General features: G+C 50.0%; 1 protein-coding gene across 9 annotated transcripts in view; it reads left to right on the forward strand.

The window, feature by feature from the left end:
- The window catches only part of ULK2 (unc-51 like autophagy activating kinase 2), a 72,815-nt gene extending 63,152 nt beyond the window's left edge, over positions 1-9,663 (forward strand). For 4 of the 9 annotated variants that reach the window (XM_084822978.1, XM_084822980.1, XM_084822982.1 and 1 more), the window contains 6 exons: positions 401-609; positions 1,773-1,951; positions 4,035-4,153; positions 5,096-5,253; positions 6,467-6,602; positions 7,165-9,662. In XM_084822978.1, the coding sequence (XP_084679104.1) occupies positions 401-609; positions 1,773-1,951; positions 4,035-4,153; positions 5,096-5,253; positions 6,467-6,602; positions 7,165-7,229 (866 nt within the window). In that variant the 3' untranslated portion in view covers positions 7,230-9,662. Of the gene's footprint in view, positions 1-400; positions 610-1,772; positions 1,952-4,034; positions 4,154-5,095; positions 5,254-6,466; positions 6,603-7,164 lie in introns of all 9 variants that reach the window. The other 5 variants (XM_084822986.1, XM_084822979.1, XM_084822977.1 and 2 more) reach the window with 2 other exon arrangements.
- The last annotated feature ends 5,027 nt before the right edge of the window (positions 9,664-14,690 follow it).

The raw sequence follows: 14,690 nt of genomic DNA on the forward strand, positions 1-14,690 counted from the left end.
GCATCTTGGGAGTTGTGGGTGGGGTCGGGGCAGACAGACGTCAGCCAGCAGGCAGGCTTAGCAGGCAGTGAACAGGAAGCACGCCCTTTCTGCGGTCAAGCCGAGTCTCGTTCTGCTCCATGTAAATCCCGTTTGCCAGGAACAACGGTGATGTTGTTTTCTCATCGTTCCCTCTACTGATGTCCACGTTGTGCGTGCCGAACCTTTTGTAGCCAAAACGGCACCATCTGTGCGCAAGAGGGAAGTATCGGCAGCCTTGGTGGAGCTCCAGGGTTCCCAGAAGTGCAAAAAAAATCCTTGCGGGGGACGCCTTGTGGTGCATGTAGAGGGCGTTGAACTAGGCCAGCCATGAGAGACTGACGTGAGTGTGCGTGCTCATGTGTTTGTTCCTGCCTTCTAGTGGGCTCCAGCAGTTCCGGAGGGTCTCTGTGTTCTACCAGCGGCCGTGTCCTCGTGGGCTCCCCACCGGGAATTTATATGGGCTCGTCTCCTCCCGGAGCAGAGGTGGCTCCCTGCTTGAAGTACATGCCTTACGGCGTTTCACCTCCCAGCTTAGAGGGGTTTATCACCTTCGAAGCCCCCGAACTGCCAGAAGAAACTTTGATGGAGGTATGAAATAGTGCAGCCCCTGAAAATCCCCCCCACACACACACACACACAAACCCACATTTTGATGCTTTGTAACATTGGCCATGATCCAAAGCTGGAGATCTAGTCATTTTCTAATTGGTTTTCTCCCCTGCTTTAAGCTTATAATTGTGGTGGTGATGCGACCTTCTTAGCTTTGCTACGATCATGTAACTCATGTCACGGGAGAGGGAAATGCCCCGGCTCCGATTAAGAACATCAGAAGCCCTGATGGATCAAGCCCAAGGCATCCAGGCCATCATTCTGTCCCCACAGTGGCTAACCAGATGCCCTAATGGAAGCCCACGAGCAGGACACAAAGGCAACATCACCCTCCTACTTGGGTTCCCCCCATCTGGTATTCAGGGAGGCCCGCTGTCTGTGGCCTTGGAGAAGGCTGTACAGAGCCATCAGGACTAGTAGCCATTGATAGCCCATGGAACAGATGAGTGGATCCTAAACAAATACCTTCAGACCCACTGATAAATTCCAGTTGGGCCGTTTCACACTGGAGTCCCGTTCACTCCCACCCCCACGCTTCGAAGCTTTCGCTGTTCTGGAAGATTTAGCCTCTCATGTGTTTTTGTACACGCACGACATCTATATTCTGGTTTTCCTCCCATTTCTTGGGCGTGTGTGCAAGGGCTTTCTCCTGTGACGCCCCCAAACTATGGGATGCGCTCCCTTAAGAACTCTGATTGGCTGGCTCCCACTCTTGGCCTTTAGAAATGGGGTGAAGGCACATCTCCATTTGGCTGCTCAGAATATGTGATGTTAGTGTTTTTACTGTTTTTAATGGTCATGTTTATTTTAAGGTTTTATTGTTTCAGATGGTTGTACCCCGCCTTGGTGGCTTTTTAGCAGATAAGGCAGTATATAAATGTTAATAATAAATAAATAAACTAGCTCAAGACACAGTATAAATAGTTCCCTACCTTCTTTCTCCTCACAAAAACTCTGTGGAATATAGTAGGCTGAGAGGCGGCGACTGCCCCGAGACCTCCATGGACATTGCAGGGGGCAGGTTTCGGGTCTCTTGTGGGGCCACCCTGGAGAATGCCCTGTTTAGCAACAGCCCCCTGCCGCAATGGCTCAGGACAAAAACTTAAGCAGCCCTCTTTGTTTGCTTCCTTCCCTTCCAACAGAGAGAGCACACCGACACGCTTCGCCACCTGAACCTGATGCTGGCCTTCACGGAGTGCGTGCTGGACCTGACCGCCATCCGGAGCGGGAACCCGGAGCTCTGCAACTCGGCAGTGTCGCTCTATCAGATCCAGGAGAGCGTTGTTGTGGATCAGATAAGCCAGCTGAGCAAGGACTGGGGGTAGGGACCCTCCGTCTGCCCTGGGGAGCCTGGTCTTTGTCGAGGGCCCCCCCCCCCCCCCCCGGCGTGTTCAGACTTCAGGAATCTCTGCATGTTGCAGAGGACTCTGGGGTGTATTTTAGGTGCATGCTCAGTTGAGCCAGGCTGTAGCTCTGTGCGTGTTGAGATCACACAGGGGTAGACTGACTTCAGGCATTGTTTTTTTACTAGAACCCCCACCAGCCACCCCTCCCCAAGGTCTGCCAACCATGCCCAGGTGCACAGTGGAGTCTCCTGGGGCAGCCATGAGCCATCCACTGGGATCATCTGTGTATACATGCAGAAAAGCACCCGAGTGACTGCTGATCTGAGCTGCTTTTAAAAAGCTGACTGGCAGAACAGCATGAAGACGCAGTCAGAGGCAACCGATCTATATGCCGATACCAGCAGACAGACCCGGTGTCGCTCAGGCTGGAATAGCCCTTTGTTTGATTCAGCAAAGCCTTCAGACGACCGCACTCGGCTGTCAGAGTTGGGCAGATTGTGCCCACCCAGTCTTGAGTGGAGCCATGCGCGCCGGCCACCCCTGGGCGCAGCCCACGCCATGGTGCACCCTACAGCCCCTGAGGGAGGGAGGGCCCCCCCGCTCCATGCCCCTCAGAGGGCTGCCCCACAGCAGAGAGGAGGGGCAGGCACGTCCCCCTGCCCTCGGCCTCCCGATCTCCCCGGGCTTCAGACTGCGAGGGCCGCAGAGCTACGTGCCGGCTAGGGCGCTCTGCCCCTAGTGGCTGCAGGTGTTCCTGCAGGTTTCAGCCACAAGGGCACATTCCAGTGAATGCGTTTCGAGAACCAAATCACCCTCCCCCCCAAGGGGCCCCCCGGCATGCAGGCCATGGTCGAGGTTTCCGGGTTTCATGATTTTGGCACAGACACCTCCCCGCTTTTAGATTACCAGTGAGGAACCCCCACAGAGGCTGAGAGAGGAGTGCCATGGCCAGCCATGGCAGGGAACCTTTTTTCTATTTTGGTTTCTACTGTGAAAAGATTGGGGGTGCAAACCCCTTTTCAGTCTACAGCAAATCAGCCAGCGATCTGCCTTCTTCGCATGCCTTACCCTGGAACACACCCCAGAGTCTCCTCTGGCTGCCCATGGTGGTGGACAGGGAAGCTGTCTTTGCAGGGAGCTGGTCCACTGTGACTGGTCTTGGTCACCGAAGGACCCCTGGGAAGCTGCTCGGAGAACCTTGGGAGTCCCCACAGCTGGGCTAGAAGTCCTGGGCAGGGCATTGGCACAAGCCTGGTGAGGCCACCTCTTTCTCTTTAGGAATTGTGTCTTGGTTCTCATTTTGCACATGAGCATCAAGCCACAGTTGAAGGCAAAAGGAGAAGGGGACGGCAAAGGATGAGATGGCTAGATAGCTTCACCGATGCAATGAATATGGACTTGAGCATGCTCCAGGAGAGAGCAGAGGACAGGAAGGCCTGGTGTGCTCTGGTCCGTGGGGTCACGAAGAGTCAGACATGGCTTAACGACTGAACAACAAATCAAGCCACAGAGAAGGCGTCACCTTCTCCAGGAGGCCTACACAGCTCCTTCCTTCCTTCCCTCGCTCTCTCTCCTTCCAGTTTTAAGCTTTGAGACCTCCCCCTTCCACCAGGCCGTTTGCCTTTCGCTGGTCTCCTTTTGGCCCAGCCTTTCTGGCTTGTTTCCGTTTTGCGTTTTAACAGTTTCTGGGATGTCAGGTCACTCCCCTGCTCAAATGTTATGCTGTATTTTTGCCAGGCGTCATTTTATTGCAAACGTTGCCACTTTCTAGTGGATATGCAATGCTGGGATCTCCAGTATGGTGCCGTGGGCACCAACATGCCCACAGACACCCCCAGGGCACCCTCCGGGCTCCCTGCCCCTTCTGATCTTTAAAACTCTTTGCAAGATTTGTTTGTCATTAAACATAACTGGGAGGTGGGCATCCAGCGACACGGAGAGCTGGCTGGCGGAGAACCTCCTAACGAGCCGGCTTGGACTTCGGTTCCCGGCTGACATGCCAGGGACTGCGAGGGGCGCCGGCGGTGCTCCTGAGGCGGGTGCCGTTTCTCTCCCCAGGCAAGTCGAGCAGCTGGTCTTGTACATGAAAGCGGCCCAGCTGCTGGCATCGTCCCTACACCTCGCCAAAGCACAGGTCAAGTCTGCAAAGCTGAACCTCTCGACTGCGGTCAAGCAAGGTACACCCGCCGGTCCTTTCCCCCCTTGGAGCGCTCGGCCATCCCCGATGCCTTTCTTCTGTGTGCTGAACAGTTGCTGTGGAAACCAAGCGTGTTGCCGAAGTTTCTGGGGCAGGGATGTTGAATCTCAGGCCTGTGGGCCAAATCCTGCCCTCCAGGGCTCCCCAGACGACCCCGCCCATTTCCCCCCAACCAATGGCCATTTAATGGTTTCCTGACTTTTCCGCGCTTTTTTCCTATTTCAAAGAGTTGGAGTGCCTCTCCCGGGGCGTAGCTACTGGCAGAAAGAGCTTCCGTCTACAGTGTGCTGGTATTTTAGCTCTGCCCTCTTGGCTCCGCCCACCACTGGAATGTGGCCCCCGAGAGCTTCTCGGAAATGGAATGTGGCCCTCGCGCTGAAAGAGGCTCTAGGTGAACGTTCTGGGTCTCGAGTTCCTGCTGGCCATGGCCCAGCCACGTCAGCGCCATCATGGCTGCTGCACGTGCACCAAGTATGATCTGCAGCCGCACCCAACGTAGCTGCGTGTTCCAGAAGACGCCCGACAGCAAGGGAAGCAACCCCAAGAATGTCTGGAGCCTTGGGGGGGGGGGGGGACTGATTTCAGGAGTTTTGAGCTCTGAGAGAAGGGGAACTTGCACTCCCCTTCCAGCCTCAGCTTGCGAGGAGCTTAAAAGCACACCGTAGCCTATGAACCAGTGGCTGTAGACCCCGGGAACAGGCCAGGACACTTGCTGTGGTCAGCGTGGCCTCCGTCGCAAGGAGTTGGGTGCTTTAAATAGGTGGCGGCACCAGTGAGTACGAGCTGACGTGCCCCGGACCTCTGGCAACATTGGCAGAGGAGCTCAGCGCCCCTTGCCTTTTTTCACAACCATGTCCTCTCTCTCTCTCTCTCTCTCTCTCTCTCTCTCTTTCTCTCTGTCTGTCTGTCTCTGTCTCTGCAGTTGTCAAAAACCTGAACGAGAGGTACAAATTCTGCATCGCCATGTGCAAGAAGCTGACGGAAAAGCTGAACCGGTTCTTCTCGGACAAGCAGAGGTTTGTCGACGAAATCAACAGTGTCACGGCCGAGAAGCTCATCTACAGCTGCGCGGTGGAAATGGTAAGGGCCTCAAACCCCCCGGGCTCGGCAGCTGCTCCCCAGGCCACGGATGGGGAGCTGGGGGGAGGCGGCAACCTTCCAAGGGGAAGCACTGGCGCTCGCTGCAGAGCTCACCGTGGTTGTTTTCCAAGCCAAGGTGCCTCTGATGGCCACTCCTCCCGTGGAGAGAGAGAGAGAGAGAGAAGCCACGAGACATCCATGTGCTTCCATTAGAACGGACGCAAACAAATTAAGGCAGAGAGTCGGAGCTCTCGGGGGATTCATTAAAATCGCTTCCCGCTCGTTAACGCCTCCTCTGCACGCCTTGAGAAGTTACTCGGCTGTCCCCTTCGGTGCCTTCTCTGGCAAATCTTTTGTCAGTCTTAAAGCAGTAATGAGTGCAGATTCCCCAAGTACTGCGCAGACCTGGTTGCCCTTGCCAGCGGGTCAATGGGGAAAACGTTCTGAGATGGTACCATATATAATGTTATTGGAGACCCTGGCGAGGCTGGTCAAAGCCAACAGTTCTGCTGTGGTCTTTCCATGAGATGCTCACATTCCAGTGGGAGCTCCAGGCAAGGGGAGGGGGGAGGTGTAGATTTGGGGTTGCCTTTTGCTGCGCGTCCCTTTCCAATGGCCCGTGTCGTTCAGCCTCAGCTAGAGGAGGCTGTTCGAGGCCTGCTAGAGGACGCAGAAACCTCGGTGAGTGTGTTTTTTTCCACGGAGGAGATTGCATTCTGCTAGCCGGCTTTGAACATCCTGCCAAACCTTTGCTGCCTCTCTCTAGCAAAAGAGGAAAATAAGCCTGAGCGTGGGTTGTTGTTGAACCGTGGGTGGTTGTGTTGTGTGACTCCATCCGTGCAAACAAACCGTGATGTGTTAACCACGAACAGCCTACAAAGAGAACTCATGGTTTGTTGTTGGGTTGTGAACCATGGCTTGTTAGTACAGCTAGGTTCACAGAACACAACAACCCATACTCAACCCTTACTCTGGCTTGTTAGGTTGTGTGAACTGGGTCACTGAGTCAGAGCTGTCGACACGGACTGGCAGCAGCTCTCCAGGGTTTCAGGCAAGATCTAGCCCTGCCTGGAGGTGCCGGGGATTGAACCGGGGACCTTCTCTACCCCTGAGCTGCGCGGCCCCTCCCCAGCAAGTCCTTTTTACAAGTTGCCACCTGAGACCCCTGCCCTTCTCTCGGCCCTCGGGTCGACCCCTCCCCAACCTCTCTCAGGTGCAGGCTGCCGCCCTAGATGAGATGTTTCAGCAGACAGAAGACATCGCGTACCGCTACCACAAGGCGGCGCTGCTGCTGGAAGGCCTGGCGAAGATCTTGCAGGACCCAGCCGACATCGAAAACATCAACAAATGTACGTTGCTGGGCCCCCTTCGTGGAGGGCTGGCGCGCTGGCCCGCTTGCTCCCCTCAGTCCCATTTTCTCGAGATTTTCCTGACTTGAATCTTTTCCGTTGCCTGCAGCACACTTGTTAGGTTTCAGTTAGTGGAGGCTGGTGGCTCCGATGTCAGTGGGGTGGTGAATCCACTCCGGGTTTCAGTCAGAACTCTAAAGGAGCAATCCCAGGCACGGAGCAGAACTAGCTAGAGTTCTGACTGAAACCCGGAGCGTATTCTCCGCCCCACTGACATCAGAGCCACCACCCTTCACTGGTTTCAGTACACCTTTTCTTAGGTGTGTGTTTTATTTATTTGAAGTATTTTTTTATCCTGCTCTTCAGCTAAAAAGGCTCCTGGAGCAGTTCATATATGAGTAACAAAAAACAAGATGCCCCTCAGGGTTACCATGTAAAGAAGGCACGGCACACAAGGGAAAAGGCGTGGGGAGGGAAGAGGAAAAAGAAGTTAGCAGAGTTGGCGGAATGACTCTGCTTCCCCCTCTAGTCGCTTTAATGCTGCTGCCTCCTCTGCTTTCAGATAAAGCAAGTATCGAACGCAGGCTCTCGGCTCTGTGCTACAGCGCTGTGGCCGTCTACGATTAGTGGGCGGTTCTCCTGGGACCACTCAACAGATGTTCTGCCACAGCCAGATCGCCGGCCGCTCTTGCCCACATCCCAAGGGAGGGCGGCTTTTACATCTCCATGGTTGTCTACCAAAGAAAAAAATGTGGTCAGTTCAGAGAGGGGAAGATATCCCGAACTCCTGTGGAGATGACTTTGCCTTATGACTAATCTCACCCCGCCACCTCGTTGCCCCTTGCAGAGCAGCCAGATGTGAAAGATCAGTCTGGGGGCAGCGAAATGACTTTTTGCTTCCTTTCTAGAAGATGGCATAAAGAAATTGAGCTTTCTTCTTCAGCCAGGCCAGAAACAACAGACTTTCCCGTTGCAAGGGGGAAACGATTCCTATTTGGAACAAGATGGTGGAATGAAGATGAAGCAATGTGTTTCGTGACGCTTGGGGGGCTGTGAGATTTGGGCCTGGGCTTGGATCTTGTAAATACAACTCTTCAAGCCATCAGGACAGAGAGGAAAAACGGCACATTTAAAAGAAAAAAAGACTAAGGAAATGATGGACCTTTTATTTTATTTTTTGGATTGGGCGGCACCTATTCAGAATCCCTGAAGCAACTTTTAGCAATGATCGTGGATATACAAGCTTGGATGTTCTCCTTCTTCCCCATCCCACCCCTGCCCCCAAAATACTTTATATTGCACTAATTTACTAAAGTAACTGTGTACTTGTTTTTTGAAGAAAAAAACCTGTTCATTAAAGAAACAACAACCAAGAAAAGGCACAATAACAAACTGTTACTGGGGGACAAGAAACTGGTTCAGTTCACTGTATACATTTAAGGAAAAACCCAACCCTCAATAATGCCATCATCCAGAAAACCAAACTTTCCAGAATTTCAAATGTAGCTTCTTAGGAGACGTTCAGACAAAGCATGTACAGATGTGTCTTCATGTGGACGTTCCAATTTTATACCTGTTTGTCTAATACTTGAGTAACTGCGCCACTCTCTGGACTTGGTAATGTTATGAAGTTGATGGTGGCTTGCTATTCCCCCCACCCCTTCCATAGAAAGGTTTGGTTGCTTAGTTCTGTTGTAGCGTGTGTGAAATGGTGCATTATTGCCTGCTTTGAGTGTATTAGCAGTTCCCCCACCATGCCCCTGTATTCTGGGTTTTTCCCCCAGACTGTACCAGGACACACCACTGCAGTTTTGATCTGTTCTTTTGTGGATCCATGTAAGACTCTTAAAGAGACATGAAATTAGGAAACTGTGTGGCATGGACTTTTCCTAAAACAGCAAAAGCATTGCAGAATCAGGGTTGTTCCCAGGCAGCTTTTGAGGATGCTTTGCCCCTCACCATCTCCTTCCACTCCTTGTTCTTTGCAGCCATCCCTTCAAGGTGGCTTTGCGACTTGTGACGTATCTAGGCAACTTAGTTTCTCTGCAAATGGTTCCTCTTAATTTTGAGAGATTTCTCTTTTTTTTTTAAATTGTCATCACTTCAGCTGCTCTGAACACCTGAAAACACACTGTTCTTCAGAACAAAATCTTTTTGAACCTTATTTTTTTACTCATCAAGCCCTCCTCCGCAGAAGGTCTCTGGCATTCAAATGCTGTCAGTTTTCATGGACAAATAAAATAACCTTTGTGTGTTGGCCTTCCTTCTCCCTCCCTCCCTTTTTTTTTGCGTTCACAAAAGTAATGTACTTTTTACCTTTATTTATCCGTACGGAAAATTCCAGTGGTTAATTTGAAAGTGGTTTTTTTTAATTTATACGATGTTTGTATTTTTAGGTCTTTAATACAGTGTTTCTACTACCTCTCCTTTGTACCTGCATGCGTTTATTCTTGACCCATAGAAGAATAACTGAAAACAAACAAACCCTGTTGCATAATTTTTATGATGGCCTGTATAAATGTATATTAAGGTTAAAAATAAAACAACAAAGTAAACTGGTACTCCAGAACGTTTCTATGTATAACCCAGAGTTTGAATCTTAAGATTATCATCAAGACGTCACCTCGTTAGTGTGCTCCTTTTCCACTTAAGCTGATGAGGAAAAGGGTTCTACTTGGCACCGTCGTTGCAGCAGAAGACTTCCAAGAACCCAGGCAGCGTGAGCTGCTAGGGATATCTGCATGCAAGGGCTTGAATCCCTTTCTGGTCAGCCGGTTAGAGCCGCTGCTTGCGGAGCAGAAGATTGCCAGTGCGAGATGGGGGGGGGGCTGAACCTTTTCAGGGGAGGGACCCTCACTCAGTGGTCAGGCCCCTGCTTTGCAGGCCGAAGGTCCCAGGTCGATCTCCAGTTTAAAAGGGCCAAGTAGGAGGTGATGGAGGAAGACCCTTTTCTGCCTGAGACACCCTGGAGAAACACTACTAGTCTGAGCAGACAGTCCCGGCTGGATGGACCAGTAGACAAAACCGCCGTCATGCCTTTGTCTCAGAGCAACTGCTTCACTTGCGGAAGTGCCTAGATTCTGTTCCTAGTGCCGCGTTAAGAGAATCTCAAGTCCGTTCATTTCATTCATTGATGGTGTTTCGATACAGCCCAATAGCCAAAGCTCTCTGGATGGTTCACAGCATGATTAAACATAAATGTAAACCTGCGAACGTTCAGAAGTGTAAAACAGTTTGAAAGCAAGTTTAAAAATAATGACCAGGAAGGGGCTGTTCACACAACACCCTAATCCACGCTCAATGGTTAAGTGTGGGTTGTTTTGAACCACGGGTTATCGTGTTGTCCAAACGCAGCCAGGGTGGCTTATTTTCTCGAACAAGCCTCCTTGGGAATCCATGGTTTGTTGAGTTGTTCAGGGTGGTTAACAAGCCACACTGCATAGTTAACAAGCCACCCTGGCTGCATTCAGACAACACACCCATGGTTCAACAAACAGCCCACAGTTCAAAACAACCCATGCTCAACCACTGAGTGTGGGTTAGTGTGTTGTGTGAACAGCCTTTAAAACTACCACAACCTGCTAAAAAAAAAAACCCTGGAAAATCCCCATCATTTTTATTAGATTTCTATACCCCCAACAGCTGAAGTGTTCTTACATGCCATCAAATGCTTGGGAGTAGAGGAAAATCTTAACCTGGCGCTGAAGAGATGACAATGTTGGTGCCGGACAAACCTCACTGGGAGGGGTGTTCCAGAATTGGGGCCACCACCAAGAAGGACCTCCCAAAAGTTGCAGTGGATGCGGAAGACTCGTCTTTGCCCAGGATGCTGGAGATCCTCTGGCAGTTAGGCCAGATAGACACAAATAGGTTGATCTAAGATAAGACAGTTCCCTATGTAAAACCTCCCTTCCCTATGGGGTGTTTCGGCCTTCAGTGTGAATTTGATAAGCTGGGCAAGGAACCCTACCACTCGGTTGCCCAGGGCCCATGCTCTGGCGCCTGCACTTGAGAGCGTGTTGGATATCGGAACAAGGAAAATGCCTCTCTGAGAGCCGCTTGCAGCGTGGCTCTGTGCACAAAGCACGTGGAGCTGCATGGCACTGCTCTTTGGCGAGCCCTGTCTTGGGGCGTGTGTTTTGCACACCACAGCCATCACAACGGATTTTGCTGCTGTGCCGCGATCATGGCGGTGGCACTGCCTGGGCTGGCCACAGGGTGGAGCTAGCAAGCCATCCCCAGTCCGCTCCCTTGTCTGCTGATAGTGGAGCACGCAAAACTGTCCCCGGTCATGGGGGCAGGGGCGGAGAGGAGGGAAAACCTTGTGTAATCAAGGCCAGCTTTTTGGATGGGGGGCTGCAGATCCTTGTCAGAGAGACCCAGGCTACCAGTTTCCAGGGAACCAGGGGCAGATCTTCAGCAAGTGCAAGGTTTCACTTTGTCCCATAGGTCTGAGCGGCAACAATTCACTTGCGGGGCAGAAAGGAGGGGGCTGTTAATGGGGGGGGGGACACTTTGCCCCTCGGTGAGCCCAGCTGTGGAGAACCCAGCCAGCCCCTCTGCCTATATAGGATAGATAAGTTGATTTAAAATAATCCATATACATTTCTTTACAAATAAAGGGGAAATGAACACACAAGCCTGAATGCATGTTCCTTAACAATATAGGGACAACAACTTGCATTCGGTTAATGTTAACTGAGCAAAACCAAGGATCACCTGCATCTTTGGTCTAGTTTTTAAAATTGTTTAAAAACACGGCAACCTTCTGGGTAATGCGACCTTGTAACTGGAACTCCCTGCCGCAGGTCTGTTTGCACTCTTGACATTTCTTCTGCAAATTAAGGCGTTTTTGGTTTGTCAGGTTTTTGGCCTCTCGGCTTGAAGGGTTTTTTGCAGACTGCTCTTCCTCGTGAGATGTTTTTAGCTCTGACATTTTTCTTCTAGCGGTGTTATTTGTATTGGCAGTCTGTTTGCGTGCGTGTGTGTTTTAAATCAATGAATGCTTCCTCATTTTAATTTCTCGTACACTACCCCAAGTATTCCCTACTGCAATAGAAGGGTTGGGTTATAAAATTATCCTAATAAATAAAATAATTCGTAGTCATTCTCTAAAATAGGGGTAGGCAACTTGTGGCACCCCTTCATGGATCACTGCCTTGTTGTGGTGAAGGGGCTTGCGTAACTCAGTGAAACCATAAGCTATGCCATGCAGGGCCACCCAAGATGGACAGGTCATGGCGGAGAGTTCTGACAAAATGTGGTCCACTGGAGAAGGAAATGGCAACCCACTCCAGCATTCTTGCCAAGAAAACCCCATGGAATGTATCACAAGGCTAAAAGAGATGATGCCGGAAGATGAGCCCCTCAGGTCGGAAGGTGCCCAATATACTACTGGGGAAGAGCAGAGGGAATTTCCAAGTCACGCCAGAAAGAGTGAAGCGGCTGGGCCAAAGCCGAAAGGACACTCAGCTGTGGATGTGTCTGGTGGTGAAAAGAAAATCCGATGCTGTAAAGAACAATATTGTTTAGGAACCTGGAATGTCAGATCAATGAATCAAGGTAAGCTGGAGGTGGTCAAACATGAGATGGCAAGATTGAACATCGACATCTTGGGAAGCAGCGAACTAAAATGGACAGGCATGGGCGAATTTAATTCAGGTGACCATCATATCTACTACTGTGGGCAAGAATCCCTTAGAAGAAATGGAGTAGCACTCATAGTCAACAAAAAGGTGGGAAAAGCAGTACTGGGGTACAATCTTAAAAATGATAGAACGATCTCAGTACGAATCCAAGGCAAACCATTCAACATCACAGTAATTCAAGTCTACGCCCCAACCACTGAGGCCGAAGAAGCTGAGGTTGATCGGTTCTATGAAGACCTACAACACCTTCTAGAACTAACACCAAAAAAAGATGTCCTCTTCATCATAGGGGATTGGAATGCTAAAGTAGGAAGTCAAGAAATCACTGGGATAACAGGCAGGCATGGCCTTGGTGTACAAAATGAAGCAGGACAAAAGCTAATAGAGTTTTGCCAAGAGAACACGCTGATCATAGCGAACACTCTTTTCCAACAGCACAAGAGGCGACTCTACACATGGACATCACCAGATGGTCAATATCGAAATCAGATTGATTATGTCCTTCGCAGCCAAAGATGGAGAAGCTCTATACAGTCAGTCAAAACAAGACCTGGAGCTGACTGTGGCTCAGATCATGAGCTTCTTGTTGCAAAATTTCGGCTTAAATTGAAGAACATAGGGAAAACCACTAAACCATTCGGGTATGAACTAAATCATATCCCTTATGAATATACAGTGGAGGTGAGGAATAGATTTCAGGGATTAGACCTGATAGACAGAGTGCCTGAGGAACTATAGACGGAGGTCCGTAACATTGTTCAGGAGGCAGCAACTCAATCCATCCCAAAGAAAAAGAACTGCAAGAAAGCCAAGTGGCTGTCTGATGAGGCTTTACAAGTAGCTGAAGAAAGAAGGGAAGCGAAAAGCAAGGGAGAAAGGGGAAGATATACCCAACTGAATGCAGAGTTCCAGAGAATAGCAAGGAGAGACAAGAAGGCCTTCTTAAATGAACAATGCAAAGAAATCGAGGAAAACAACAGAATGGGAAAGACTAGAGATCTCTTCAAGAAAATCGGAGATCTCAAGGGAACGTTTTGTGCAAAGACGGGCATGATAAAGGACAAAGAAGGCAGGGACCTAACAGATGCAGATGAGATTAAGAAGAGGTGGCGAGAATACACAGAAGAACTATACAGGAAAGATCTGAATGTCCCTGATAGCCATGAGAGTGCGGTCACTGAACTTGAGCCGGACATCCTAGAGAGTGAAGTCAAGTGGGCCTTAGGAAGCATTACTAACAACAAAGCTAGTGGATATGACAGTATTCCAGCTGAGCTATTTAAAATCCTAAAAGATGATGCCGTTAAAGTGCTGCACTCAATATGCCAACAAATTTGGAACACTCAACAGTGGCTGCAAGACTGGAAAAGGTCAATTTACATTCCAATTCCAAAGAAGGGCAACGCCAAAGAGTGTTCAAACTACCGCACATTTGCACTCATTTCACATGCCAGCAAGGTGATGCTCAAAATCCTACAAGCTAGGCTTCAGGCAAAAGGAGAAGGGGACAGCAGAGGATGAGATGGCTAGATAGCATCACCGATGCAATGAATATGAACTTGAGCACGCTCCGGGAGAGAGCGGAGGACAGGAAGGCCTGGCGTGCTATGGTCCATGGGGTCACGAAGAGTTGGACACGACTGAGCGACTGAACAACAAAACTTGTGGCCCTCCAGATGTTTTGATGGAAAAGAGTACAAGGATGTAGGAAAATAAAAGTGTTATTCTTTTGGCCCTGTGGCATATATTTCTGGGCCTTCTTCAAGGGCTATACAAATGCAACACGTTAATATGTATGTATACATACCAACATTTAAAAATATATTAGACTACATCAATGTGGTAATACTATGTTGATGAGTATTTACTTACAATGTGTAAATGGCCTGCAAAGTTCTCTGAAAAATGTCTCGAAGAATAAACGTTTTGGCCTACAACTCCCATGATCCCTCACCATTTGCTGTGCTGGCTAGGGCTGATGGGAGTGGTAGTTGCCTTGCACTGCCCAGCCCTGCTCTAAAAGTAGACCTTTTCAGGAGGTGTAAGAATCAAGCGCACCTACAGTTTTCGTCCAGAAATCAAGCATGCCTCCAGGAGCACAAGTTTGGGAAGCGCCAACCTAGGTCATCTATCCCCAACCTATTGATGTCTTGGACTACAATGTCCATCACCCCCAGCCAGCATGGGTTATGGAAAGCTGAGCTAGGGCCCCCAGTTCCTCTGCTTCAACAGACTAACGGCTACCCTCTGGACATTGTACTGTTTATCCCATTCCTGTTCCGGTGCCTTTCTCCTCTTTATTTCCTGCATGTGGAAGGTTTTTTCTGTAATGCGCCAGGCACACTGATGGCACTACATAAACAAGCACATCATAATAATTGAGCCATGGACACATGTATGAGTTGCGGCACTATCCAAATGAGCTCCCTGTCTGTAGTTT

This window comes from Heloderma suspectum, chromosome 16 (assembly GCF_057233095.1).
Source record: "Heloderma suspectum isolate Gila_16-S chromosome 16, 16-S_ref, whole genome shotgun sequence".
In the NCBI taxonomy this organism is placed as follows: Eukaryota; Metazoa; Chordata; class Lepidosauria; order Squamata; family Helodermatidae; genus Heloderma; species Heloderma suspectum.